A 26,738-nucleotide genomic window follows, 5' to 3' on the forward strand; every position below is an offset into this window, starting at 1 on the left:
TTATTGCAAATGTTAAGGTGCATAGTGTAGCATGAGGCTGAAGACCAAGTGTATCTTGCACTTGTCACAGAACACGATAGTGCAGTTGACTTTTAATGAGAGGTATGAAGGACTAGTTCAGAGTAATTTATTACTGTTCATTTGGTTAATCCAAAAATAGTCGGCTGTCTCAGTTGAATATTTAATCAGTTACAGCTAGGTACTCCATATTCAGATTGGTGATTTGGAACTTCTTTAGCCAGCTTGATTACTTCTATAAATTGTGCCTATTTTTTATTTAAAATGATGCATTGTAATATCCAAGCTTACCAGGCAAATTCAGAGTGGAGTTTTGGTCTTAACAAAAGTTTCTGGCTATAGCTAAAAAGACAGCTCTTCAGTGTCATATTTCAGAAGAAAAGAATCTCCAAAAATAATAAAATAAAGTGCTGATATTAGTTGTAGCAGTGTTATGGGTTTTCGAGGAGCAGGAAATAGATGTTTATTGACTAAGTTTAAAAAAAAATACTTTTTTTTTTATTGTTGGGAAGCAGCTTTTGTTTAAAAAATATCTATGGTTTTATGTTTAAAATTTAATCTTTTGCATGTACTAAGTAAAACAAGCTAGATATGCTCAACCGGTAACTGCTCATTGGTAAAAGCTGTTTTACAAATACTGTATCTTCAATATTGGAAGTAATGTAGGGAAAAACATACAGCCTGGTATTCTTTTGGATATACAACAGAAATTGCTTTGTTTTAATGGTCGATTTGCAATGTGAATGTAAAGTTGCTCAGAACTATTTATATTTTAGCAAATAGTATTAAACTCAAGAGAAACAAATGCAACAGATAGAATGATTGATGGATGTCAGTACAGTGGGACCATCTTGAAAATAGTTTTGAACCAAAAGCTATTTAGAATCCGAGAAATTAAAAGTGCATGGTGGGGGGAAAAAGAATCAATTATATTGTTATGAAATACTATTTAAAAAAAAAAAGTTTTATGCTCTAGTGCTTTTGTCTTTCAGAGATATAACAACAATGAAAGGCACCATTGTTGCTCAAGTTGATTCCAGTGAGTCTTTCCAGGAATTTTGCAGTACATCATGTTTGTCCTTCTATGAAGACAAGCATAATCCCTCAAAAGGAATCTTGAATAAGTCAAGATGCACTATCTGTGGTAAACTAACTGAGGTCTGGTTCAGTTTTTGGTCTCAACTCTTAAATTACTTCCTAATTGAACATTTATTATTAAGAAGTTGATTGGAAAGAGTGGTAAAATGTCTATTTTTTAAAGTTGTCTAGGTTTTTTTGTATTTCTACAGTAATTAGTCTTAATATATTTAGCAAGTTTATATCTCTTTCCATCTTCAGTCATGCTTTATAATGGTTAGATAACATTAATTTTTGTAAATTGCTTTATTGCATATTTAAATTTAAGAAATCTATGAAGACAGTTGTGCATTATTGACATTTTTGTAGTCCGCTGACATTTTGGAGTTCACTTTCATTGCTGATTATTGCAGGCAAGGCTTTTCTTTAGACAGCTAGTCATTTAAAAATTTTATGTTGAATTGTTCACTATTGGTCTCCATAAGAGCATAAGAATGGCCATACTGTGTCAGACCAATGGTCCATCTAGCCCAGTATCCTGTCTCCTGACAGTGCTCGCTGCCAGATGCTTCAGAGGGAATTAACAGAACAGAGCAGTTAGTGAGTGATCCACTTCCTGTTGTCTAGTCCCAGCATCTGGCAGTCAGAGGCTTAGGGACACCCAGAGCATGGAGTTGCATCCCTGACCATCTTGGCTAACAACTATTGACAGCCCTATCCTCCATGAACTTATCTAAATCTTTTTTGAGCCCATTTATACTTGTGGCCTTCACAACATCACAGGGCAATGAGTTCCACAGGTTGACTGTGCATTGTGCTTTTGTTTGTTTTGTTTTATTAATTTCATTTGGTGGCCCCTGGTTTCTTGCATTCTTAAAAGGGAGGAAACTAGAAACAGTTACTGCTTCTCTCATATTTCATTTTTCAGTAACTATTTTGAGGGCCCTCAAAGTATAAATCCAATAGTAATTGATACTAATCAGTAGATTACATACAAATGTTGCCATCAAAACAATTCAGGATTTTCTCTATTCTAATTGCATATTTTGGTAAATCCCCCTTGAGTAACGTAAAGATAGTTTGTATAGTAGAATATACTCTTATTTAAATTCTACTGAGCTGGGATTACTACATTCTGGATGCAAATACTGGGCCAAGCTTACATAGCCATGTATATTCATCCTTTTCGCCCCAAGACAGCCTTGTAAATTAAAAGCCAAATATATTAAAAATCCTGCTCACTGCCAACAAAGTGTATAAAGTGCAGGTGGGGAAAATGTATGTAAATTTGCTCCCCGTTCTCTTGAGCAGCCTTGTGTGAATCCAACCCTGTGACCTTGGATTGGCTTCCAAGGCCTCAAAAACAGCTGGGGCTAGGTTTTTGCCCAGAGATTGCAAGGAGACAGTTTGCTTTGTTTGTTAAAGTTATTTCAAATGCATATGTCACGATATTGTCTAGGGTTCCAGTTGAACCAAGTATTGTTCTTTAAGTTGTGATTGTCAAGTGTAGTGCACTGATGAAGAATCTTGGGTTGTTTTTTTTAGATTCGCCATGAAGTTAGCTTTAAGAACATGACTCATAAGCTGTGTAGTGACCACTGCTTCAATAGATACAGAATGGCGAATGGTTTAATAATGAATTGCTGTGAACATTGTGGGGAGTACTTGCCCAGTAAAGGAGCTGGAAACAATATCCTTACGATTGACGGTCAGCAGAAAAGATTCTGTTGCCAAAACTGCGTTGGTGAATATAAACAGGTAACTTCTTCTATTTATAAAAAAATGAAATTTAGCCTATAAATTAAAAAACAAAACAAACATTAGTACTGCTAAGATGCATTCTGTTCTTGATTAACTAAGTTGCTTGAGACTGTTCGTATTCTATATTTAGACAAACCTCAAAGACTCAGCTGTTCAACCTATGTGAATTTGTGTGTGCATTTGTGGGAGTGGAACTCTACTAATAAATTATTATTGTAAAAGGAGACATGTATCTTAACCAAAAATACTAGTGACTTAAAACAGTCTGAGGAAGAAAACTTCTATCTTTTTAGTGAAGGCTTTAATTCTTAATGTATTTATTTATGGTGAGCATGACAACTCCATACCTATTGTGCAACCCACTAGTGCTTGGTTAGATATAAAAGCTCATTTACTTGCACTTCTAGACATTTACGTAAAGTTAAAAATGTATATGGGCCATGCAGTCTGGACATGTTGATTCCCTTAATCACATTGTTTACCTGTACATTGGATACGCTTTGAGTTCCTTTCCAGTGTAATCCCAAGTCCAAAGCTAAGCTTTACCCATATTCCTTCATGAGTGAAGGTTTGAAGGATTTTGTGTCCTCCTTTGCTTAGCTTCTGTGTGCTCCTGAAATTATTATAGCATTTGAAACAAGTCTTGTTTTTTTTACATTCCAGTCTTCAGACAACATTTGCCCCCTGTGTTTGCTTTAGGAGGCAGTGGTGAGCCATCATTTAACACTAGTGGGAAGGTTGGAGTGCTGTTCAAACTATCTGTGACCTAGCAGGATAATTCAGAACCATTGTTATTTATTAATTTTTGGGCTGGTCCACTGTAGAAATTTAGTTTTTTCTATAGCGTGCATCTTTTATCTGAGATGTCATGGTGTTGCAGTGTTAAGCATCTAGGGACTGTGTTTTAGGACTTCTGAGATGAATGTTCCACTTGTAACATATACCTATATTTTCTGTAGTTTTGGAGTAAACCGTTATATATGTGAGATGATGTGTTACTTTACCAAGGCTTCTTTGAGATGTTTGTGCACCCAGCTGTGTTGAGGATTCTTCTTCATTTCTTTCCACTTTTTGAAGCTGGTGAAATACAATCAGTCGGAGGGAGCCCAGTATTGAATTAACAAAGCTCCATTATATTTGATGAATAAAAAGCTCCATAATGTTTGATCTCTGTTCTGTATTGCTATTCCATTTTTGAATGTCAAGTGCTGCTTGCCTTTACCCTTTTTGGACTGCTTCTTTGAGCTTGTACAGAACTCAGACAGTATTTCTGGGAATGTATACATGTATAAACAGCACAACTGAAAGCATAACATAAGCCTTATTGTTTTATCACACAGCAAAACCAAAAAAGGGCAAAATAGGTTTTCGAGATACTAAAAATGTAGGCATAGACAGAAGCCATGGAAAGACTTGGAGAAACGTTGAATAAGCACTCATGAAGGAACAAAAAGACCACAAGATTAACTTTGAACTTGGGACTGTCCCACACAACCTAAAACATGCATTGATGAAATGCCATGTGAGCATGGAATTATGAGTGGTGGAACGACAATTCTGTATCTATTATACATTCATTGCAAAGTGTACTTTGTCATTTGTCTGTTTAGATATTTTTGTACTGTTGTGTTCAGACATTAAATCCCCATATGCTAATGAGAGGATGAGGTGGCATGGCATTTGACAGGATGTTGTGCTCTATTGTGTGCTGGGGGATTGCAACTTTACCATTAGTAGTGGATATTATGCAATAGCATGCTGATCTGGAAGTGAATCTCTCTCTCCTTGACCTGGATAGTTTTGCTGCATCCATTGCCATCGGCAGACTTTGTACCAGCAAAATCTCTTATGTTGTGAAAGGATTATTATGTATTTGATGTTGGGGGGTGAATGGCTTATGGAATGGTAATGAGCTGTGAAAAGATTAATCTCTAGTGCCAGTTTGCATCCACCCAGGTTGTTGTGACGAAATGTAATTCATAGTAGGTTTTCAAATATTATAGACAGTAAATGGTGGATTTAAAATTCTTGTTTAAATGAGGTACATTCCAAAAGAGTATAATTGTTCTGATGGTGTATGGTGTGGGTGGCAAAATGTCTCAGGCCATAATTAATTTTATAATGACAAATCTGACTAGCAATGTGCATTTACATTTTAACTTGAATTTGAAATCATTTGAGGAAATTTTGGAAAATGATTATTAACTTTTGTTAAGTGGGTGCTTTTTGTGAGAAGTATAAATGTATAGTCTTGTTCAATAACGGGTTTTTGTATGGAATGTGTCTATCAATTTAATCTTTTAAAGGAATTTTGACCATGAAAGCTCAATCATTGCTAGCAATAGGTAATTATAGATAAAATATATTTACTTTCCCACAATAGTACTAGACCTCTTTCTGAGGATTTTTCTCTGTCATTTTATTTTCGAGGGGAGTGCACCATAGGAAAGGAAGGACAGACTTCTAAAATAATATAGAAATAATTCTCCTTTTGTCAAAACAGTAATACAGGGGTTGATGGGGAAGCATTTGGCTACATTAGTATTTTGTTTAGCAGGTTATCATCCTGTGTGGTATGACTAAAATTTTTAGTGAATATATTCCACTTATGTGCAAGCAATTGTATAATAAGTGGGGGTCTGTCTGTTTGCTATGAGTTGTATAAAAGTAGTATATCATGTACTGTAATTGTCATATACCAACTGGTCTTTTATAAATATGTAGTACTCGTAAACTAGAATTGACACAATATTTGTACCTACCTACTTAATCCTTATGTGTGAAATAAATATTACTTAAAAATGTTTGGAACTAGTTTTCATAACGTATGTACAGTTTTTCTTAGGATTGAAGTGAAATTATGTGCAGACCAAAATGTTATGCCTTTTGGCAGGGAGATTGGTGGTAGAGAACCAGGACAAATGGGTCATGATTTGGTGTGGCTGATCCTTCATTTTACGTTGTGGTGGTGGGAGAGACAGGGAAAGAGGAGGCAATGCTGTTTTTTGAGTTAGAGGGACATTGGATAAAACAGACAGAAGCTCTTGTCTCATTTTCAAAAATATGAATGCACTTAGGAGGTGAAGTCCCATTGACATAAGCTCCTAAATGGACATGTCATTTTTGAAAATGGGACTTTAAGGCCTAGGTACTCTTAAAAATGTCCTTCATAACTAAGGACATAACTGGCCCCTCTTTAATATGGCACTAGTGAAACTGTACTGTATATACCTGGATGCATCAGCGCTTGAAAGAGATTTATTAAACTAAAGGATAACTGGGGAAAAGTTACAAATGAATAGACAATGGACAGATGAGGAACAATAAAAAAAACTAAAATAGGTATAGCTTGACCAAACTATTTAGGTATGATTATTTAAAGTGTGTTGACACCCACGAGGGAGACGAGTTATTTATGGTGGCACAAGTGGGTATAATCAAGAAATGGAATGATACTAAGTAAAGGACAACTTAGGTTAAATGTCAGGAAAACTTTCTTGAAACGTATGTTAAACATGGAAGACACTTCCAATCGAAGTAGACCCTGAACCCTTTCCTGTCGTCTTTGTTGTTGAAGTTCATACTCTCCAGTACTGGGAGAGGTAGGGAGCAACTCAGAGAATGACCCTAGAAAAGTAAATGAATTACCAGAAGAAAATAAGATATTGTTTGAGTACATGTAGCCATGTATTCCACTTAGGTGTGTGGGCTCCCAGGGCAGTGGAACCAGAGAAATTTGCCTACCAATGGCGGGGGGTGCTTGCGCCTTGTGGCTGTAGCTCCTCTCCTGGCTACATGAAGTGGTGCTGCCCTGACTCTCCCTGAGTTTCTTCTTATTGCCTGTGGTGGGGTTTAAACAGTGTCCCCCCCAACAGCCATCTCCACAGTTGGTGCTTGCTCTGTATTGGTGAGGCCTACATCAGGGAGTGTTGTGTGATCTGCAGATCGTTTAAGAAATGGACTCAAGTGGCTTGGGAGCTTTGCCTGAAGAAGCGCCTGCTTGAACAGGCCATGCAGCCTGCATTGGTATCAAGGCCCTCATTGAGTCGGAGATTGCCCTTGAACTTTAGGAGCGCCGCTGCTTCACATTCTGGAGCAGGCTCCTCTCTGAAGAAATGGAGAAGCCATTCCCTGTCAACTGTGCTGAGGAAAAGATTGCATAAGACCAACTGAGGTTGCTCTAGGTCTCAGGGTGACTCTTCTACCTCCCCCAGTAAAAGTGTGGACAGGTGCAGAGTTGGTGCTGGCATGTGTGGTGGTGTGGGTATCTTAACCCTTCCCTGGTACTGAATAGGGAGGGTAGAAACCCTGTATCGTTGACTCTGGGTGTCTGTTGAGTCCAGTACTGATGAGGGAGATGCAAGCACTGACTGTTTCCACATTGGTGACATACCGGGCAGCTATAGACCTCCTCTGCCTTTTGGTCCTGACCTCTCCTTTGGTCCAGGACTTAGCCAGGTTGTGCCAACTATAGCCCCTTTGATTGAATGAGCCGGTGAATCTTTGGGTCTGTCGGCACTGCAACCCAATGTTTCCCTTCCACAGGTTGTGTAAGCAGGGCTGGTACTGGGATTGGCATGGAGGGCCTTCATACTAGGAACCTCCTTTGCGCTGCTGCAGTCACAACCACAAATGCTTCCATGGTGGCTTTCGCTGCCTTCGACATTGGTACTGTCAGATGCTCTGGTACCGCTGTTGACTTTGGGACTGACACTGCTTCCAGCACTGATGATGGTAATCGATGGTACCATCTCCATCGACAGCCCTGCTTCCTGCGTTGTTCTGGGTGACGGATGAGTCAGACTGCCTCCTCGCTCTCTCTGGTCTGACTCCGCCCTTATCTCTGCAATCCTGAGGCCCCTCTGCATCTGAGTCAGGGTTGTTATCCTCCCACTCTCCATTGCCCAGCCAGCATTGAGGGCTGCTGATGGACCATTATGGGTACCAGGATTAGCATGCATCTCATGCTTGGGATGGAGGTCCCTGGCCCGGTGCCTACTGGGCTGGCCACCAATGCCATATCCATGTCAGTGGCCTCTTTGGAATCTGTGGGATGCTCCTCAGTCGTGGGTGTCCTGCTTTGTGTCTTGCTCAAAGTGAGATTGCTGGCTAGGTCTGCGGTGGTGACCATCAATCCGCTGCAGGCCCAGGCGCCAGCTGTACTTCTCCCTGCAGAGCCTCCAGAATTGTCCTGTCCAGGTTTGTCAGCTGTGGAACAGGATCTGGCTTTGGCTCAGTTAAGAGCCTCACCTTTGTCTGTGGACCGTGCTGTGCTGCCTGGCTCATCCTTCCCTTCGGTACCGGAGGACTTTAAGCCATACCAAGACCTTTTGCGGTGTGAAGCTGCTTCCCTCAATATGCAGGTAAAGTTCTTTCAAGAGAATATCCACAAATTGGTGGACATCTAACAGCCGTCTGCCCTGGGAGAGTTACCCTTCCTATCAGTGACACACTCCTTGAATCAGCTATGGCCCTCTGGAGCATGCCAGGTTTGGTACAACCTGCAGCTAAGTGCATGGAAAAGCACTAGTTTGTTTCTGTGTAGGGATTTGCGGGGTTTTACTCGCATCCAGCCCCAAATTCCTTAGATGTAACTGCAGTGAATGACAGAGCTCATCAGGGCAGGTTTAACTCCATCCCTGAGGATAGGAACTCTAAGCGATAGGACCAGATGGGCAGGAAGATCTATACCTCCTCTTTACAGATGTGAATTACTAACCAGCAAGCCTCGCTATCCAGCTATGATTTTTTTAAACTGGACAGCTATGTCAAAGCTTGCAGACCAGCTTCCTGAGACCTCACCAGAGGAATTTTGGGCATTTGTCACTGAGGGCTGATTGGTGGCTAAGACGTCCTTGTGGTCCGCACTAGACGTTGCGGACACCTCAGCTAGGGTGATGACCTCCACTGTCACCATGAGGAGAGGCTGCCTGGCTGCAGAATCTGGGTATTTACCCTGATGTCCAGGAAGCCATTGAGAATTTGCCCTTCAATGGTCAAAAGCTGTTCTCGGACAAAATTTACAAGACACTGCACTCCTTCAAGGACTCCAGGGCTACCCTGCATTCCTTGGGGGTGTACATGCAGGCAGTGTAGAGGTGCCACTATGGCATTCAACAGCAGCAGTATCGTCCACAGTGCGCATTTGGGCAGTCTTTCCCTCCCCTGAGGCAATGGGACTACCCCAGAAAGAGGGTGATAGGTCCCACAGGAGAAAATAGTCGGGCTTGGGATTCATCCAGTTCACACAACCTCCCCCAATGCCTTCCAAGCGCCTGTCTTGACTCCTTGGTTCAGAGCACTGTTCTACTTGTTGCTTCTCCTTCCTCATCTCCCCCCTTTGGGGACAGGGTGGCCTCTTTCACAATGCTTGGGGCTCAGCCACCCGTACAGCTGGGTCCTAAGCACTGTCAGATCAGGTTATGCCATTCGGTTCCTCTCCCCATGTCCTCCCCTCCCTTCCTCCCTGTCCCTCTTCAGGGAACCCTCTTGCGAGATATTGCTCCTCGAGCAGGTCTGTTTTCTGATGGCTTTGGGAGTGGTGGAGGAAGTTCTGCCAGAACATAGGGGTCATATCTTCTACTCCTGGGCTTTCCTAGTACTCAGATTCTTAGGAGGGGTAAGACCTGCCCTCGACCTTTGCAGTCTCAACAAATATATCCTAGATTCATAGAATATCAGGGTTGGAAGGGACCTCAGGAGGTCATTTAGTCCAACCCCCTGCTCAAAGCAGGACCAATCCCCAATTTTTGCCCCAGATCCCTAAATGGCCCCCTCAAGGATTTTAGCAGGCCAATGCTCAAACCACTGAGCTATCCCTCCCCCAACCATCAGGTACATGAGGTTCCAAATGGTCCCTCTATTGACTCCCCTCCCTAAATTGTCTCACAATGACTGGACCTTCAGGACAGTCACTTCCATGTAGCTATTTTGCCAAGCCACAGAAGGTTCCTTCAGTTTGTTGTGGTTAAATGCCACTTTCAGTACACAGTGCTACCATTCAGCCTCTCCTGTGCCACCCAGGTTTTTACCAAATGCATGGTCATTATTACGACATATCTCAGAAAGAAGGGAATTCACATCTTCCCACATCTGGACAACTGGTTACTTAGGGGGCAGCTCCAAAGAGCAAATTCTTGCTCACATCAGCACCACACTGTGCTTGCTCGACCGTCTTGGTCTCATCCTGAACACCAGAAAGTCAACCTTGGCTCCCACAAAAAAAGTTAGATTCCACAACATCAGGAATGTTTTGGCTGACCGACTGTTTTCAGACAATTTGCTACCTTTGCCTTATTCTGCAGTCTTGGCTCTTCGGTCACATATTTGGTTGCATGCAGGTGGTCCAATTTGTAAAGTTGCGTCTTTGCCCCTTTCAGATGTGGCTCAGGATGGTCTACTGTCCTGCTGTTCATCCTCTAGACAGACTGATTCATCTTCCTCTACTGGTCCTGAACTCCTTCCAGTGGTAGATGCGTCCAGAGAACATTTGCCAGGGTGTCCCCTTTGGCCAGCCCTCACCAGGCAAGTCAGATGTTATCAGTGCCTCCCTGATGGATTGTGGGGCGCACCTGTCATCACTGAAAGTACAGGAACTGTGGTCAGAGTAGGAGGTTTCACTTCATATCAGCTTGCTGGGGCTTTGGGCCATGCTTTTTGGCACTGTATCAGAGACACTGGTTCACATATTTACTGACAATACCACTGGGATGTATTATTGAGCAAACAAGGTGAAGAACACTCCAGGTTGCTTTGCTTAAAGGCAATCAGGCTGTTGAAATTCTGCACTGTGGAGAATATTACTCCAATGTTCACTTGCCCAGGGTTCAGAATCATCTCGCAGACCATCTTAGCAGATGGTTTTTCCCTAAATCACATATGATCCCTGAAGACAAGTATCCTCCGGGTCATCTTCAAAGCTTGGCGCATTCCAACGATTGACAACAGGAAACGTCTGTTTTGCTCTTGATGGGGCCTCAATCCAGGCTCCCTGTCCAATGCTTTTCCAACTCTGCTGGCAGTCTGCTCTCCTGTATGTGTTTTCCCTCCTTCCTAGTCATCCCTCAGGTCATCCTGAAGATCAAGGTGGACTGGACTAAGCTCATTCTCATTGCCCCTGGCATGGCTGAGACAGTGCTGGTTCTCTGACTTTCTCACGCTGTCTATTGAGCCTCCCATACTACTTCCTTTCCATCCTGACCTTCTCCAGTCAGAATCACAGCCCCAACTTGCATCCCATGCACAGCTCCCTGCATCTCATGGTGTGGCTGCTGCATGAATGAGGAGCAGGAAGAGCAGTGTTCAGTGGCTGTCCAACAAGTCCTGCTCAGTAGCAGAAAATCATCTACCATGATAGCCTATTCAGTGAAATGGAAGTGGTTTTTGGTGTGGACATTAGCCTGCAGACTCCAGACGATGCTGGCTTCTATCTGGGACATCTTGGAGTACCTGCTACAGCTTCAGTTGTTGGGGCTTGGGCCTAGTTCATGGAATGTGCTCTGACAGTGATACTGGCATTTCATCCTCCTGTTCAGGGAAGATCAGTCTTCTCTAATGCCATGGTAACAAGATTCTTAAAAGGGCTTCTTCGTCTACATCCTCTGATCTGAGAAATGGTTCCCCTGTGGGACCTAAACATGGTCCTACTGGCTCTGATGGATCCTCCTTATAAACCGTTCTTCAAAGGTGAGTTTATGATCACACCCCAAAATTTTGTCCACAGTGGTCTGTTTCATTTGAACCAGGCGGTATGTTTACCAGTGGGTGTTTTTTTTTTTCCCTAAGGTGCCTTCGTATCCGTAGGAGCAGTGTCTCAATACCTTAGATGTCAGGTGATTGTTAGCCTTTTATCTGGATAGGACTAAACAGTTTCATGCTTCACATGTTTGTGTCTACACTACAGTCTCTGAAGGATCAGACAGTCTCTTCACAGATAATCTCTGAATGGATAACATCCTCCATCAAGGTGGCATATAAAGTAGCTTCGGCTATGCCCCCTCAGAGTATGAGAGCTCGTTCTATGAGGGTGTAAGCAGCATCCATAGTGTTCCTCAGTGATGTTTCCTTATTGGATGTATGCAGGGCTGCTTCAGGATCCTTGGTATATGGGTTCGTAAATCATTATGTCATAACCACATCTTCCAAGGTGGATGCAATCTTTGGTAGACCAGTCCTGCAGTCCTTGTTTAGTTAGACTTCAAGCCCTGCCTACTGGGAGTGTGAGGGGTTACTGCTAGCAAGTCATCTAGGTGGAATACATGGCTGCATTTATTTTGAAGAAGAAATGGTTATTTACTGTAGTTGTGGTTCTTCGCAATGTGATGTAGATGTGTATTACACATCAAGTATATTACGGTATCAAGCGGAGTGCCCCAAGGGTCGGTCCTGGGGCCGGTTTTGTTCAATATCTTTATAAATGATCTGGAGGATGGTGTGGATTGCACGCTCAGCAAGTTTGCAGATGACACTAAACTGGGAGGAGAGGTAGATACGCTGGAGGGTAGGGATAGGATACAGAGGGACCTAGACAAATTGGAGGATTGGGCCACAAGAAATCTGATGAGGTTCAACAAGGACAAGTTCAGAGTCCTGCACTTAGGACGGAAGAATCCAATGCACCGCTACAGACTAGGGACAGAATGGCTCGGCAGCAGTTCTGCAGAAAAGGACCGAGGGGTTACAGTGGACAAGAAGCTGGATATGAGTCAACAGTGCGCCCTTGTTGCCAAGAAGGCTAATGGCATTTTGGGATTATAAATAGGGGCACTGCCAGCAGATCAAGGGACGTGATTGTTCTCCTCTATTCGACACTGGTGAGGCCTCATCTGGAGTACTGAGTCCAGTTTTGGGCCCCACACTTTAAGAAGGATGTGGAAAAATTGGAAAGAGTACAGTGGAGGGCAACAAAAATGGTTAGGGGGCTGGAACACATGAGTTAGGAGGAGAGGCTGAGGGAACTGGGGATGTTTAGTCTGCGGAAGAGAAGAATGAGGGGGGATTTGATAGCTGCTTTCAACTACCTGAAAGGGGGTTCCAAAGAGGATGACTCTAGACTGTTCTCAGTGGTAGCAGATGACAGAACAAGGAGTAATGGTCTCAAGTTGCAGTGGGGGAGATTTAGGTTGGATATTAGGAAAAACTTTTTTACTAGGGGGGTGGTGAAACACTGGAATGCGTTACCTAGGGAGGTGGTGGAATCTCCTTCCTTCGAAGTTTTTAAGGTGAGGCTTGACAAAGCCCTGGCTGGGATGATTTAATTGGGGATCGGTCCTGCTTTGAGCAGGGGGTTGGCCTAGATGACCTCCTGAGGTCCCTTCCAACCCTGATATTCTATGATTCTATGATTACATGACCCATCCTCTGTCCCCTCTGCATCAGAGACTCATTTCCAAGCATTTGGTGTGACGCAGCTAAGAGCGGATCAGGGTAGTGCTGCCTCATGTAGCCTGGAGAGGGGCCATGGCCACAAGACACTCTTGTTACCCCTCTGTGGGTACTGGTAGGAAAATTTCTTCAGCTCCAGTTCGCTGGGTACATATATACCTAAGTGGAATATGTATCTGCCTGCATAACGTCTCGAAGAACCAGTTACAGTAAGTTGGAGCATCCTTGACAGATGTGAAGTGGTTAAAGTAATGATCACAGAAGCTGAAAGGAAAACTAATGTTATTACACTAAGGTACAGTGCATGCAGTTGAACATTTTTACCTTTATTACTGGTTTGCGCATGTGCTCCCTATAGTTATAATGGGGAATATTACCTGTTCTAGTATTATCCTTACCTGCAGGTTGAAACAACCCCCTAATATGTCCTTTGTATAACTATCTCTAACAAGAGAAGTGACATCTTTTGGTTCTTGTTAATTTGTACCTGTGACCAATATGTCTTCCTTGTTTCCACAAACCAATCAAGAGAAGATCCTCTCAAGGAAGTGGCAGTGCCTGGTTGTGCCTAGGTTTGCTGGTGGGTTTCAGGCACTGGCCTGGCATTCCTCCCCTCTCCTCACAAACCAGTGCAGTTACTTTGGTCATACCATCTACCATACCTTTCATCTTAGCCTGGTCAGTCTAAGCTTGACTGAATTCAGTGTGCCTGCTTTTACTAGATTGCATCTGCTATTATAGCACTGTGACCCTGCCTACACGGCAGTCATGCCAACTGAAGTTAAGTCTGTATACAGCTGCCATAGTTAGTACATCACTGTGTATGTGCATACTTGGCTCCTTGTGTCAGTGATGCACATAATCACCGGGACTGCTTGTATCAATGCAGAATGTGTTGCAATATGGGCAGGTATCCCACAGTGCACCTCACCACTGTCTGGTGTGCTGGCTTGTTACCCTGAAAAATGAATTTTGGGATGCTACTATAATAACCTGCCTATTGTCCCCTTAATCTGTTCTTCCCAAGGTAAAAGTTTCTGGGGTTGTTAAGTAAACACTAAAGGACACAGATATAACCTGCCAATAAAGTAATTGACACAGGCAGTGTTCTTTACAAAACAGAATATCTTTTTATTAAAGTAACTAATAAGCCCTACTACAATATGATCTAAAAATCCTAAACAAAGCACAAAATCCCTGACACCAATCCCTTATTACCAGTTAAAGAGCATTCAAACTATAATAGCATATAGCAGGGGTGACCGGACTTACAGACCCTCCAAGCTGCATACGATAGTCTTCAGAAGTTCAAGAGGTGGGTGTGTTTGCTGGGGCTTGGGACTTCAGCCCTGCGGGGCGCATCTGCCGGGGCTCGGACCTTCAGTCCCACTCCTGGTGAAGCTCTGAGCCCTGGCAGATGCGCCCCACAGGGATGAAGCCCCAAGACCCACCGTCCTGCTGCAGGGCAGAAGCAGGTCTCCACCCGGTCTGGTAGGTGGAGAATGCCGGGGGGAGGGGTGTCGAGGGTGGTCCAGAAGCCACACTTTAACTGTGAAAGAGCTGCAGTTTGGCCACCTCTTGCATATAGTTCAAATGATTCTAAGCGAAGCCATTTGTTACAAGTGGCCAGTTTGTAATAAATTGCTGACAGCCCAACTTAAATTTTATGTTGTTTTACATAAATAAAATACAATTAAAACACACTCTCTCTTCCTCCCCCCCCCCCCCCCCCGAGCATACACATAATACATACTATACTAAACGTATCAAAGTCTGGCAAGCTTACTTTATAAATCCGTTGGTATCACTTTAAAATCAGTGCTGCTGCTTTTTTAAATTTTTAAACACTGTTGCTGTTCAGCTCCTGGTCAGTCAGCTTTGCTCCGCTCTGGTTTTCCCCTCTCTCCGCTGGCTTCCAGTTCTTTGTCGTCTTCTGATCGAAACTCTCCTTCTTTCTACAGTCCAGATCTTCTTCTTCTCTCCCCATCAACTGACTGCTCTCCTCTAAGTGTCTGGCTTTTTATATTGTGCAATTGGAACTTCCTTATATACCCTTAAGCAATTACCCATTTGCACATGTTCAGTACAAACTGTTACCTCAGAATTACGATTGACAGCTCTGACCTTTCAAAACAAGTTGTGACCGGTATGAGTGGGCTGTGTCCAGCTAGTGGCTCAGTTAACTCACTTCTCTCTCATCCCTTATTGCACAGGCTCAATAGCTAGCAATCTTGCACATATTCACTGTTTTCATTTACCTCAGAGCTGTGATTCTGCCAATCCACACATACATATGCCTTACTCTTTGCCAGGGCACCATTTTAGAAATCCTAAGTTATTACTGAGCATGCTCAAGCTCTGCAGCATTCATCTCAGGGTGGAGTGACTTTTGCTTATTCAAAAGATTTAGAAAGGCAAAGTGGAAATTGGAGACTTTCTATGGTAATAGGCTTTTGGAAAGTTTTGGCAGTGCATGATGGGGCTGAAATGAGTCCCTTGGGTGACTGGGAGCAATTTCCCAGTTGCAGCTGTCTCCATCTCATTGTTATCTGTATCCCATAATTTTTGTGCCTTTTTCTCAAAGTCCTACAATTCCGCATGGCCCTCCTCACTGTCCACTATCTCTGACAGAAGCATGGAGCTTGCACAGCTTTGTACTATTGTCATGAGCATTGTAAGCACCGGATGCATGATCCTGGAGTATTTGCAGAGCCGCAAAAAGAAGCAAATGCGTGGGGAACATGACTATTCCTTGGAGGACAGGTTGCTGTGGGACATAGCAAGAACCAATTCAAGGTTGTTGGTGGCATTCACATAGCAACTGCAGATGGTAGAGTGCTGCTTCTGGCCCTGAGAAACAAGCACTGACTGCTAGGATCGCATTGTAATTCAGGTTTAAGATGACGAGCAGTGGCCGCAGAACTTCTGGCTGCGCAAGGCCACATTTTTGGATCTATGCACGGAGATCAGTCTAGCTAATTCACGGACACCAAAATGAGAGCTGCACTAACAGTGGAGAAGCTGAGTGGTGATCAGCGTGGAAACGTGCAAGGCCCGATTGCTATTGGAGTCAGGAAATCCACTCTGGAGGGCTGTTGTCATGCAAGCATGCAGGGTCATTGATTGCCTCCTGGACTGTGACTCTGAGCAGTGTGCAGGACATAGTGGAAGTATTTGCAGCAGTGGGGTTCCCGAACTGCAGTGGAGCCATAGACTGCACACACATCACTATTTTGCTACCAGATCACCTTGCCACTGAGTACGTCAACTAAAAGGGCTACTTTTCTATGGTAATGTAAGCTTTGGTGGATCACCAGGGACACTTCATTGACATCAGTGTGGACTGGTCCGGGAAGATGTCTGATGCTCTCATCTTTAAGAACACAGGGCTGTTAAAACTACAAACAGGGACTTTTCCCCCAACCGGTGGATTACCATTGGGGAATATTGAAATACCAATAGTGATCCTGGGACCCAGTCTACCTCTTGCTCCCTTGGCTCATGAAGCTGAACATTGGCCACCTCAACAATACAAAGGAATGATTCAGCTACTGGCTCAGCAGGTGCAGAATGACAAGTGAATGTGCTTTTAGTTGTTTTAGGGGGTCCTGGTGTTTACTCAAAAGATTGGACCTCAGTGAGAAAAATATTCCAATGGTTATAACTGCCTGCTGTATCCTGCGTAATATCTGTGAAGCAAAGGTGGGGAAGTTTCCACTGGGTAGAGGGCAGAGGTGGAGTGGCTATCTGCTGAATTTGAACGGCCAGACACAAGGGCTATTAGAAGAGTTCGTTCTGGAGCTATACAGCTCAGGGAAGCTTTGAAAGACCATTTTAACAGCGAGCCAGAGTAATGTGTATTGTTGTAATGTGCTCTATCTGGGCCTGCACTTTTGTGGCCTGGTAGGAATTGTGTAGTGATTATTGTACATGTAGGAAGATAACATTGTCAGAGTACCTATTAATTTTGTTTGTGACTGATCCTCTGAGTTGTGTGATGGTAATTGGTTACTTTCAGAACTGCTGAGCACTCAGCAGCAAATGCTGTGAAGGATAAAAGATGTATTATGTTTCAAATAATATAATTTTGTTCTTTAACAAAATTAGTGTAAAAAAACCCTGTGCAATTTAAAAAAAAAAAAGCAACAAAAAAAAACCCCATTCAAAACTTAATAAAACTTAACAGAGCAGAACTTACCGAAGGGGAAAAAATGCTCATGTCCATTTCAACTACAGGTACACCAACCATGTCTTTCACGTGTATTTGAAGTTGTGATTGTTTTCAATGTCCCCTGGGGTGCAGGAGTAGGGGTAGTGCAGTGACCCCTGATGCCCTGTGGAATGTTGTGGGGGTATAGGGAGGTCCCGATTTTGAGTTCTTAATGGGTTGCAGAGGGAGGTGAGCCCAGTATTGCTGAACCTGCAAGTCCACCAGAGTCTGTGGCATTTGTCTGTGCTGCCTGAGAAGCCTCATCATGTCCTGGTGCATTTCCCTATGCTTTTCCTGCTGGGACTTCTGGGCCTTTCTCCTCTCCACTCTTTTCTCTAGGCTGTCTACAAAATTCATCCTCCAGGCCCTGTGCTCACAGTCCAGTGCAGCACTGGCTTGCAGGATCTTACTGAACACGTCATCCTGAATCCTCTTCCTTATCCTTCTTATCTGGCTGAGGCATTCTGTGGGTGTGGAAGGGAAGATAATGAAGGCTGCAGTGTCAGCAGCTGTGGATAAAACACACTGGTACCGTTGTCAGTGTATCCACTACAGAAAGTGGAACTTAAGATGCTGAACTCACTCTTGCTCCCCTACAGTTTTAGGTACTACATTCTCAATTCTGCTTGAGATTGCTTGTGCCCGGTGCCAGTCACAGCAATGGCTATGGTATGTGTGGCCCCCCCGGGGATTGAAGAAATGAGGAGGGAATTGCTCAGTTCCATGAATCTAGTAGTTTTGGACAATGACACTGAATACTGGCACCATTTTCCACAGGCAGTGGTGATTTTAGCTGATATCTCACTCTGGAGGGTAGCAAAGGCAGAGAAGAGAGCACAGCTGCTGCTGGTGTCCTGAAGTCTTAACACAGAGGAAGAAATAAGGCAGCCCTCCTTAGAAAGCTTTGGCAGTGGATTGCAGAGTGCCTTGATGAAAGTTTCATTGAGATCTTTCAGGAGGATTCAAGGGCCCTCACTACGTACATAAAGAAACTGCTCCTCATGGGCTCCCCTGCCAACTCTAGAGGGGAATGAAAAGCACATAGCAGCTTTCTTGGTTGTACCAGTATGTCTTCAAGTCAAGTAAATTAATGAAAGTCAAAAGCTATATCCTTCTACTTTGGGTGGGGCCACCCCTGTAATTGAAAGTTTATCTACACACTTACCTGAGGTCCCTTCCTTGCACTGGCCTAGCCCATGCTCGAATGGCTAGACTGAGGTGGAGTCAAAAACCGGTTGTGGCTCACTGCTTACTGGATTTCCCTGGTCACCCAACCCCCATACGCTGCCTTCTCTTCCTCATCCCTCATCACCTTCTCAGGCTCACTGTTCATGGCAGGGACCTGTGACTTGGACTCCTTGGAGGTATCCACTGTGCTGGGGTGTGTGTGTTTGTGAGGGGTTGGTGGTGGGGTCTCCAACGAATATGGCCTGTAGCTCTTCATAAAAGCGGCAGGTCTGCAGCTGGGCACTGGATCAATTGTTGGCCTCCCTAGCCTTCTGGTATGCCTGTCACAGCTCCTTGGTTTCATATGGAACTGCTGCTGTCCTCCATTTATACTCTTCCTCCTGCATCCCATGAGCAATCTGCTTGTAGTTGTCAGTTTCTGTAGCTGGTTTGGATCTGTGCCTGCATAGCCTCTTCTCTCCACAGGCCTAAGAGATCCAATATCTCATGTCTACTACAGGCAGGACCCCATTTGGAGTGTGTAGCCAGTGTGGTCAGCTGGCCTGTTGCACTCTATAATGTAGAGCTGCTAGGTGTGGTTGCCAAGCTAGGCAATCAGGAAAGGGAATTTCAAAAATTGGTGAGCCGTAGAGGTCACAACAATGACCAGAGTGATCAGTATAGGACATTGTGGGACAGCTACTGGAGGACAGTTAGGGTCAACATAAGTAACGCAGTGTCTACATGCACTGTGGAGTACTAATGGAACCTTAGAGACTATGACATGCACTGTACATGGATCTTGGCTCTATGCTGCTCAGAGAGGTGGTGTTACTGTGTCAGCATAATGGGGCTCTTAGGCCTGGTCTACACTGGTGGTGGGGGGGATCGATCTAAGATACACAACTTCAGCTATGAGAATAGTGTAGCTTAAGTCGACGTATCTTAGATCGACTTAGAATCACTTACTTCGCGTCCTCATGGCGTGGGATCGACGGCTGCCGCTCCCCTGTCGAATCCGCTTCCGCCTCTTGCCCTGGTGGAGTTCCAGAGTCGACAGCAGAGCGATTGGGGATCGATTTATCATGTCTACACTAGACGTGATAAATCGATCCCCGATAGATGGATCACTACCCGCCGATCTGGCGGGTAGTGTAGACGTGGCCTTAGAGTGGTGGGAGATTAAGTGTAGACACATATACAACTAGGTTGACTTAAGCTGTCTTTCATTGGCCTAACTTTGTACTGCAGACCAGGCCTATTCTCGGTTCCTGGCCTGAGTACCAATTCCGTCTCTCTCTCAGCCCTTTCATCACGAGTTAACATTTGAACCCTTTTCCAGGTCAGAACCCCCCTTTAGTGTCTTAAATTTGGCTTTTTTCTTATGCAGAATACTCTTTCTTTCCCTGCCTTCTTGTTAGAATGTGCATTTGGACCTAACTCTCTAGGCTGTTTCCAAGCAATTGAGGTCTTGGTATGCTGACGGGAAAAAGGGGGAGAGCCCCACTCAACTTGTGGAGGCTTACTTTAAAACCTGTTCATCTTGCGTGTTGTGGTGAGAGCTAACTAATTGAGCACAAGCCATTTAGAGATTTTCAAGTAAGAGAATGGACTTAATACCAGTTCTTTATCTAGTCATAGCCTTCCTTTCAAATGTGAGTGAGAACTGTAAAGGAGTGACAGGGCTTCTGGTTGGATCCTTGTTTAAACAAGGAATACATCACCATAACGTGCTGCAAAACTAAAAGCTACACATCCTACGCCCCTCCTAGTGGTTCATTTGTGACAAGTACAGCATGAAAGGAATTTGTTTTTCTGTCATGCTCTCTGCTTTATCTATTCTTCTTTAATGTTTTATTTTTTCTCTCTCACAACTCCTTAATTTTTAAAATTCCGGGAGGGTCTTTGCTTTATCTATTCACCAAGGAACCTCTGTTCTCCTTGAAATCCCTCTTAGAACGTTCAGCTCTCCTAACTTGCACACGGGCACTATTTTCTCCTTTCCCACATGATCATGCCCATAAAACACCAAAAAACAAACATGTTTAACTAACCTTAAAATATTGTTCTTATCAGAACAGTACTGCAAATTGGTTTATTTGGTGTCCTCGATCATACCATGCTCTGTGAGCCTTCAAATTAGACTGTAAACTCTTTGAATTAAGGACCTTGTCTGTATAGTGTCATCATGCACGTCAGTTCTGCTGTTAAAGTGCTGATCATTTATTATTTTTTGCATAGATCCTAATGTGGCTGCATTTTGGGAGAATGTTTCAGTCTGTGGGTATGAGCCCTATTAATCCGACACTACATTGCTTTGGCAAGGGAAGGGATAGGATTACCTAATCTTCAGATCTAATTTCTGTGGCTGTTGGCGTCTAATACAGGAGGGTTGAGTAATTTAACTGTTATACATGGCAGTCTGAAGTATGATTATAAATGTTTTATTGAAGGAATAATGTAGCTTTCCAAATTGTGCTGAAACCTTAACTGCCTGGGGAGAAGCTCTACTAGTCCACTCTCACATGTATTGTCAAACCCCAAAGTGTTTAAAAAGCAGAATATGGATAAAGTATCATGAAGCTCATCTAAAATCTTAAAGATTGTCCTGATCTTTAGTTCTGAAGGAAATGGGCCTCCTGTCTCCATTCTTTTTTAGTGCTTCAGGTTGAAACCTGTGCAGAAAGTACGCCCAGATACTTCATGGGTTTGTCCCTCCTCCTCCTCCCTTTGGTCCCAATGTCCTTGATACACATTGCCCTTCCTGTACTGGCCCAACAGGGAAATCATTTGCTGCAAACTCTGGAAGATCTTCCATATTGCTCAAACTCTGGTATCTTTCCAGTTGCACTGAACTCAGCATCTGCATAGAGCATCTGTGCAGCACCTCTTCCCTGAGGCTGCCATAGAAGCAGAAGGCAAACTCACCTTTCTTGTCAAATCTTTGTCTCCTTTTGAACCTCTCTCCATTTATCACACTCCTCTCTGCTCAGACTCTGGTTTACTGCTAGCCCCCTTCTTTCTCTGGCAGCTTTCTGACTGATCACCACAGGGGACTTCACTGGGCACGCTGAGTTTCTTGGCTCACCTCTTCACCTTGTTGTCTCATGTAATCTGTAGTCTTTCCTACCTCCACCCTCAATATCATGAACAAGACAAGCTTTCTCTGTTCCTATTCTGTTGAAAGAGAATTGCACTTTCCTTGGTGTTAAGTTTAGCTGCAAAATCTACCACTTGTTGCAGAGTTTACTAGGATTTAATCTTCCATTTTTAAAGTGTTTCAAGACTTAATGGTGGTGCAGAGAACTTTTCAAGAGTAAACAGTAAAATATGCTGTATTCCTGAATTTAGATAATTTTTTAAACAAAGATGTGAGGTGTGGACTGCCCTTTCTTTCTAATAGCTGTTACCTTTGAAATGTAACGTTGGTAATATAAATACCAACTTTAATTTCTGTTCATTTTAGCAGAACTATATAGTTAATATGCTTATCCCATCGAACTGCTGCAAGTGTAAATTTTCTCCTATCTAGCCACCAAAATCTTAGTTCCCCCAAATAATTTATGTAAGCAGTTATGCCTGTCACTACAAAAATAAGTAGCATATTGAAGATTTAGGGGCAGAATAAAATTTGAAAAAGCATCAGTTGCTAAAGATATGGTACTGTTCTTTTTTTATGTTCAGTAAGAACTCCATTAATTTACCTTGAGCTGCTGCAAAACTTGGTCAGTTTAGTCAGTGAGTTTCAGAAACCAAGGCTTGTTGCCATCAAATTTAGATTAATCTTTCCCCGATTTTTCATTCTCCTATACAGCCTATATATCTTGTTGTTGCTTTCTCCTCTAGAAAGATAAGAAATGCTTTCTGCACTTTCAAATTCCTCTTGGGATGTGGACCAGCTATGGACTGTCAAATACACACATCGACAACTTGAAAAATAGAGGTCCTATCCCCATGTCCACTATCAGATCTAAAAATGTCGTCAGTTACTCTAAATTTTTCACTTGCTAGGGGAATTGGAGGATAGAAGAATGTTACAAAACATTCCCCATCTCCTTTCTAAAGGCATTGGGTAATACTGTACCATACCATTTACAGTTTCTTCTGTGTACAAGCGCAGGTTGTCCTTGTCTCCTAATGGTTTACCACCACTTCTAGCTAAATTCACAGAAGACTCTGTTAATACAAGAAACAATCTACTACCGTTCTAGTACCAGTCCCCACTCGGTATTTGTTTCTCTGCTTTCCTTGCTCTCTGAGGCACTTGACATTCAGTCCCTCAGGAAAGCATCTTGCGCTCTTGATCCCCTTCTTCTTTGAGTCGTGTCCCTATGGGCATTCCAGTTAAGGTGCACATGCACCCTAGTTGCTGTCGATTGGCGATTTTCACTAGCTGTACCCATTTGGCCCTTGTGTGCAGCCTACACATCCTCTGGCCCCACACTGAGGCTATACAGGGCTGTGTGGATGAACTGCTGTCAGTTTTTCTCAGTTGCCTCAGCCTGAGACCCAACTTTAGTGTATTTGCCTTGAGCATGTCTTGTCAAATTAGAACGTTTTGCGTAGTGTCAGTTTAGGTTTGTTTTTGTTTTTGTTTTGCTAGTGAGAGGAGTGCCTTTTCCCCTCTCTTCTGTATTTGGAAATGCTTGCCTTCCTCAGGAGGACATTTATGACTCTTCAGACTTCAAACACTGCCTTGGTTGCTTGGGAGGCCATCACAGTTAGTGAGGGCACCTCCAGGTGCATTTGCTGTCTAGGAAGGTTGCACATCCCATGGGACTATAACTTCTCTTTAGCCATTAAATCCAGGGACAGTAAGAACTGGGAGATCAAGCTCAGCCTTCTTATGATGGAGCGCCCTTTCATGCTGCTTCAGAGCCAGGTGGCAGAACCCCCCCATACCTCAGTCTGCGGGCAGATCTAGTGCCGCTTTTACCTCGGCTCAACACTCCTCCAGAAAGGGGAAGGATCCAGAGGTCTCGGGAAGAGGAACACTGCCTCACCTCTTAAGGCGTCTGCTCCAAAAAGACCTCTGTCTCCCACTGAGTTGACAGTTTTGAAATAGTCAGCTTTTCTACTTGGTACCATATAGGCTACAGGTTCCTCCCAGTAGTGGCAGGGCTAGAAAACTCCAAAGCTCTAAGAGCAGAAACAGCTCTGAGTCACCTTCAGTACTGGCCAGGTATGATTGAGATGGAAAGGACAGCTGTTCATCCAGACTGGTACCATTGATACACCCCTTGATGGGTCCCTCAGTAAGGCACAAATCAAAGCATCTACCTCCATCAGTGTCCCCACTGAAGCATTCGATCTCCTTGATATTGTCCACTTGTAGTGAGACCAACGTGCCGGTACCAACACTCCATTTGGTACCTCAAGAGTTTAGAATCTCAAGAGGAACTGGAGTGTCTGCTGTCGGCACTGTGTGATGAAGCAACCAGCTTCATTGTCAAGACACCAGTTTTGACAGACCTGTTGAGAGTTCAGATCTGTCCCACTCGTTAGTTTGCCAACTGCAACAATTTGCCTGCTTCTCCTTCTTTCCCAGTTTCGACAAGCATGGGAGCAAATTACTACGGACAGATGGGTTTTGGAGATTGTTGCATCGGAGTATGCTATTTTGTTTACATCGTCGTTCCCTGTACCTATTTAGGAACCCTTTTCACAAGCTCCTATTCAGACAAGAAATAGACTCCCTTCTTTGTCTACGAGCGATAGTGTGTGCTGTTCAACAAAAGGGGAAGGGTTTGTACTCTTGTACATTTCCTCATACCAAAGAAAAATGGAAGGTGGAGACTGATTTTGAGATATTAGGCTCCTAAATAAATTTGTAAAGTCTCAAATTCAGGGTGATGACTCTGATAGTGTTAATGCCTTCATTAGACCTAGGGGATTGGTTTTCAGCCCTCGGTTTACAAGACACACATTTTCATATTGCAATACACTTTTATCTCCTAAAAGATACTTGTGTTTCATGTTTGGCAAGAATCACTTCTAATATCAGGTGCCTCTAATTTTAAAGGAAATTAACAAGATCAGGCAGGGCAAAGCCAGGGTTATCCTAATAGTCCCAATTAGGCCGAGACAGATGTAGTACCCTTATCTCCTTCAGTTGTCTCCTGATCCAACGATCACCCCTCATTTTCTATCTCAGGATGTTGGCCAAATGCTTCATCCCAACCTGGAAGTTCTCCGCTTCAAGGCTTGGCTCCTTGATGGTTTCAGGAATAGAGTCTACCAATTTGGTAGAGTTACAGCAAGTGTTATTAAACTGCAGGAAAGAATCTGTTCATAGAAGTTACCTTCAGAAGTGGAAAAGATTTAGCTGTTGTGTGGACATCCGCGATTCTTCCTCACTTTCATGTATTCTGGATTACCTGCTACAACTGAAGAAAATGTGTGTATCAGGTAGCTTGATCAAGGTTCATTTAACTGCGATAATAGCCTTTCATTCTTCTTTGAGTGCTTACTCATGTCCGTTCCAAGTAGGTGTGCGTGTGCCATGTGCACAGTCGTTGGAAGATTTTTCCCCTGGCGGTACCCGTGGGGTTGACTGTGGAGCCTCCTGGAGTCACGCCTTCATGGTGGTGTATATAAGTCCCTGACGACCCACCGGTGACGGTCGTTGGATCTGCTTCCTTCTCTCCTGCTATGGCAAACAATCCCTTAGTGCACTTTTCTCTTTGTATCCTGTAAATAGTTTAGTGTTAGTGTTTTAAAGTAGTACTATAATTAAGTTTCTGTTAAGATTCCCTTCCCCCCCCCCCCCACCACTATATTCTTCCCCGACCGGGGCATGCCTCAGTCTCAAGGGTTTAAACTATGCGGGTCCTGTCAGAAGCCTATTCCCGGGGCGATCCCCAAGACTCTTGTTTAAAGTGCTTGGGAGAAGCCCACCAGACTGCAGATCTTGCACCTGTTGAAAGCTTCCACCCAAGAACCAAGAAGGGGAGGGACTTTAGGTTAAACTTGCTCTTCATGGAGCCAGCTCTCCGTCCCCAGTGTGTGTCGGATCTGAAACCCAGTGCTTCAGTACAGAAGACACCGGCCTCAGTGAGAGAGAGGCTGCAGTGTCATAAAAGGACTTTGGGTCTAGAGACTCTCGGCACTGCCGCTCCCTGGCACCAAACAATTCCAGTGCGGCTACCAAGCACTGCTCTCATTCGCCGGTGCCACACAACAAGCAAAATAAATCTGAGAGAGGGCATTCGTCTACAACTAGAGCAGTGGAGCATGAAAGCGCTAGTGGAACGTGTCTCATGGCAGGACGCTGAGCCCCTGCTCTAGCTAAACTGGTACTCCTGACTCCGACCGCACAGACAGGTCTGTTGATTCCAGTACTGGTGGATTCCCCGTGCGGGAGAGCCAGGTGGAGGAGCTGGATCTTCTGTCTACCCAGGACATGTTCTGGGCGGCCAGGAACCTCATAGCTGTGACAGCTTCACTGTCCCTGGCACTGCCCCCGACACTGCCCCCGACACTACAGAAAGGTGCTATGCTTTCTAACAGTAAACCTGCCATGAGGTGGCACCAGTCGCCTTCCCCTCGGCAATTCTGTCTGGCAATGCCTTGTTCGGCACCACCGTGGTCACCAAGAATTGAGTCATCTTTGGGCTCAGTTGGAGTTGTACATGTCAAAACAGAGCCAGCGCTGCTCTCAGCACCAATCAAGACAGGAGGAGGGGCAGTAGTTCAGGATGCCCTGGCCACCGCAATAGCAGGGGTCAGCAGTGGCCCTTCTGGACTATGTGGGTGTACCACTAAGCCCAGGGGCCAGGCTCGAGGTTTCTGTTGGTCACCTCAGAAAGGCGGGTTACCCCAACATCATCTATTGCTGAAGAACCACTGCTAGGCTCCGAAGCCAGCACCAGGGCCAGTATCACCCCTGGCACTATGCAAGAGATATCAGCGCAGGGGGGATCCCCGCAACCTGCAGGGACGAGAGGACCCAGTGCCACCAAGGGCATCATCCTCATCCTCCCCTGACGAGGCAATGACGGGCTCGTCTGCCACATTACTAGCTATGGACAACAGAGCACACCAGGAGCTACTCAAGAGAGTGGCTTAGAACTTGGGCTTCCAGGCAGAAGAGGTGTCGAAGGAAACTGACCCTGTGGTGGAC

At 44.1% G+C, this 26,738-nt stretch overlaps 1 protein-coding gene across 1 annotated transcript in view; it reads left to right on the forward strand.

Moving 5' to 3' along the window:
* The window catches only part of ZMYM2 (zinc finger MYM-type containing 2), a 151,350-nt gene that overhangs the window by 26,946 nt on the left and 97,666 nt on the right, over positions 1 to 26,738 (forward strand). Inside the window, exons 5-6 of the mRNA XM_074957983.1 lie at positions 1,011 to 1,176; positions 2,641 to 2,853. Of these exons, the coding sequence (XP_074814084.1) occupies positions 1,011 to 1,176; positions 2,641 to 2,853 (379 nt within the window). The remainder of the gene's footprint in view (positions 1 to 1,010; positions 1,177 to 2,640; positions 2,854 to 26,738) is intronic.

Source organism: Natator depressus, chromosome 1 (genome assembly GCF_965152275.1).
Source record: "Natator depressus isolate rNatDep1 chromosome 1, rNatDep2.hap1, whole genome shotgun sequence".
Lineage (NCBI taxonomy): Eukaryota > Metazoa > Chordata > Testudines > Cheloniidae > Natator > Natator depressus.